The sequence below is a fragment of the Xyrauchen texanus genome, chromosome 45, assembly GCF_025860055.1.
Source record: "Xyrauchen texanus isolate HMW12.3.18 chromosome 45, RBS_HiC_50CHRs, whole genome shotgun sequence".
NCBI lineage: Eukaryota > Metazoa > Chordata > Actinopteri > Cypriniformes > Catostomidae > Xyrauchen > Xyrauchen texanus.
The window spans coordinates 28,952,620-28,956,088 of NC_068320.1; the positions used below are offsets into that span (position 1 = coordinate 28,952,620).

General features: G+C 44.9%; 1 protein-coding gene across 1 annotated transcript; it reads right to left on the minus strand.

Moving 5' to 3' along the window:
* Positions 1-404: 404 nt before the first annotated feature.
* LOC127637630 (uncharacterized) lies at positions 405-2,602 on the minus strand. Its single transcript, XM_052118790.1, has 4 exons — positions 2,210-2,602; positions 1,865-2,077; positions 1,466-1,581; positions 405-432 (listed from the first exon to the last, which is right to left on the minus strand). Exons 1-3 carry the CDS (start codon positions 2,550-2,552, stop codon positions 1,466-1,468), a joined length of 672 nt encoding a protein of 223 aa, XP_051974750.1. The 5' UTR covers positions 2,553-2,602; the 3' UTR covers positions 405-432.
* Between the last annotated feature and the right edge of the window lie 867 nt (positions 2,603-3,469).

Sequence of the window (3,469 nt, forward strand, 5' to 3'; positions counted from 1 at the left end):
CTGCTGCATTCTGGATCATTTGGAGAGGTCTAATAGCACATGCAGGAAGGCCTGCAATGAGAGCATTACAGTAGTCCAGTCTAGTTATGACAAGGGACTGAACGAGCAGTTGTGTGGCATGTACAGAGAGGAAGGGTCTTATCTTCCTGATATTGTAGAGTGTAAATCTACAAGATCTTGCAGTTTTTGAAATGTGGTCTGTGAAATTTAGCTCATCATCAATGGTTACCCCTAGATTTCTGACCGTTTTGGAAGGCTGAAACTGTAGTTGGACCCAGCTGCACGGTGATGTTGTGTTCAACAGCAGGGTTGGCTGGAAAGACAAGGAGTTCTGTCTTGGCAGGGTTGAGTTGAAGGTGGTGTTCCTTCATCCAGGCCGAGATGTCTGCCAGACAGGCAGCTGATTCGAACGGTCACTGTGGTGTCGTTGGGCTGGAAAGACAAGTAGAGTTAGCGTGTCATCAGCGTAGCAGTGGTAAGAGAAACCATGTGACTGGATGATGGGTCCCAGTGATGTTGTGTATATGGAGAAGAGAAGTGGCCCAAGCACTGATCCCTGAGGTACCCCAGTAAGTAACTGGTGTGGCTTGGATACTTCCCTCTCCATGCTACCTCAAAGGACCTTTCTGAGAGATAAGAGTTGAACCAGTCAAGCACAGTTCCAGTGATACCCAGTTTAGAGAGGGTGGAGAGTAGGATCTGATGGTTGACTGTGTCAAAGGCAGCAGAAAGGTCCAGCAAAATCAGAACGGATGATCTCGATTCAGCTCTCGCCAGTCTCAGCGACTCGATGACAGACAGCAGGGCAGTCTCAGTGGAGTGTCCACTTTTGAAGCCCGACTGATTGTCATCCAGCAGCTTGTTCTGTGAGAGATAGGCGGAGATCTGATTGAAAACTGCCCTTTCAAGTGTTTTTGCCATGAATGGGATGAGAGAGACTGGTCTGTAGTGTTCTATCTGTGTGGGGTTAAGTGCAGGTTTTTTCAGCAGTGGGGTTACTCGAGCCTGCTTAAATGTAGTGGGAAAAGTGCCTGCAAGAAGAGATGTGTTAATTATGTGTGTAAGTGCCGGTAGGATGGACGGAGAGATGGCCTGGAGAAGGTGTGATGGAATGGGGTCAAGGGAACAGGTTGTGGGGTGGTTGGAGAGGAGGAGTTTAGAGACCTCAGTGTCAGTTAAAGGAGAGAACATAGTGAAAGAAGGGTTGCATACAGGAGCCAGGTGTTTGACAGGGTGTGGTGCTGTGAATGTATTGCTGATGGCTGTAACCTTATCAGTAAAAAATGTGGCGAATATATCTGCTGTCAGTGATGTGTCAGGTGGTGGAGGGGAGGGCAGAGAAGTGTGTTAAATGTTCTAAACAAGCTACGAGTGTCTGTGGTGCTGTTGATTTTGGTCTGGTAATATGAAGTTTTTGCAGTTTTAACGTTATTTGAAAAAGTTGCGAGCAGAAGCTGATATTTACCTAGATCAGCTGGATCTTTAGATTTCCGCCATCTCCTCTCAGCTGCCCTGAGAACAGTCCGATGTTCACGAAGGATGTCAGACAGCCAGGGGCTGGGTGGTGTAGTCCGTGCTGGTCTAGAGGAGAGAGGACAGATGTTGTCTAGACAGGTTGTTAAAGTAGAGCTAAGTGTGTCTGTGGCAGTGTTCACATCAAGCATGGAAAATACATTTATTGTGGGAAGAGAGGCAGAGACATCAGTGGAAAGGCGAGAGGGTGAGAGGGAACGGAGGTTACGGCGAAAGGAAACCAAAGGTGGGGTCGGTTTTACAATGGATGGGAGAATCATGTTGAATTGAACAAAGTAGTGATCAGAAACATGTAAAGGTGTAACAAGAATATTAGAGGTGGTACAGTTACGTGTAAAAATGAGGTCCAGCTGGTTGCCCGACCTGTGAGTTGCTGTGGTGTGTAGTCTTTCCAAGTCAAATGAGGCCAGAAGAGTATTCAGTTCAATGGCCTGGGGTTTGTCCTGGTGTATGTTGAAATCACCAAGAACCACAAGTGGCCTGCCATCCTCTGGCAAGGAGGACAGCAGGACATCCAATTCCTCAAGAAAGCTTGTCAGCTGACCTGGGGGCTGATAGATGACAACAACATGTATTTTTGTGGGTTGCATTGTAGTAATGGCATGGAATTCAAAAGATGTATTGTTACATAGTGAAGCATGTGGTGAAAAAGTCCAGTTATTATGAATGAGCAAACCTGTTCCCCCACCCCTACCAGTATGTCGAGGGGTGTGGGAGAAGGAGAAGTTGTTAGAGAGAGCAGCAGGTGTTGCTGTATCCTCAGGACGTATCCATGTCTCTGTCAGTGCCAGGATGCTGAGGGTGGACTGCGTGGCGAAAGCCGGAATGAAGGCAGCTTTGTTCACAGCAGACTGGCAGTTCCAGAGTCCCACTGAGAACGAGAGTGGAGCAGGTGTTGAAGTGCAAAGCGGCCGTAGGTTGTGTGGGTTGCGTTTTGTCTTGCATCTGTATCTTGTGAACGGTCTACAACAGATAACAGGGATGTGCTTGAAGGCATGTGTTATTAGTGAACTAGACATGTTAGTATGTATGTATGTATAAGTAAAATAATAAAAGAGATAGAATAGAAAAATACTTAAGTGCTTTGGTGAGTAGTGCCTTGTCGGTGTCCTTGCTCGATTTTATAAATATATATATATTTATAAAATCTGCATGTTTTAAAAACACGTGGACGCCCCCTAAAGGTTCAGCATTGAAACTGTCTGTGATTCTCTGTTAAAATATCCACTTTGTAGCAGTTTTGCACAGTGCAGGTCTCAATATGTCCACTATTCAATTCAATACAATTCAAAGGGTCTTTATTGGCATGAATATAAACGATACAGTATTGCCAAAGCAGAGGCTGTGTAAAAAAGAACTACACCTTAATCTATAATTACATTTAGTTTAACAAATATAAAAATAACTAATCAAAATAAATCCACTATGTGCATATGCGTGTATATATTTGTATCTGCAAGTCGTAAATCTATCTTTCTATCTACCTAAATATCTGTCTGTCTGTCTGTCTCTTTGTCTGTCTGTCTTTTCTATCTATCTGTCTGTCTGTTTGTCTGTCTGTCTGTCTAACAATCTGTCTGTCTCTTTGTCTGTCTATCTATCTATCTTTCTATCTATCTATCAGCTATGCTGATGACACGCAACTCTACTTGTCTTTCCAGCCCAATGACACCACAGTGACCGCACGAATCGCTACCTGTCTGGCAGACATCTCAGCCTGGATGAAGGAACACCACCTCCAACTCAACCCAGCCAAGACCGAACTCCTTGTCTTTCCAGCCAACCCTGCTGTTGAACACAACATCACCGTGCAGCTGGGTCCAACTACAGTTTCACCTTCCAAAACGGTCAGAAATCTAGGGGTAACCATTGATGATGAGCTAAATTTCACTGACCACATTTCAAAGACTACAAGATCATGTAGATTTACACTCTA

Coding starts and splice junctions, on each gene's coding strand:
- LOC127637630 (XM_052118790.1), bottom strand. CDS start 2,552: ATGTCTAGTTCACTAATAACACATGCCTTCAAGCACATCCCTGTTATC. Junction 2,078..2,209: donor TGGTAGGGGTGGGGGAACAG/GTTTGCTCATTC, acceptor ATCAGCCCCCAG/GTCAGCTGACAAGCTTTCTT. Junction 1,582..1,864: donor GCTGGACCTCATTTTTACAC/GTAACTGTACCA, acceptor TCTCTCCTCTAG/ACCAGCACGGACTACACCAC.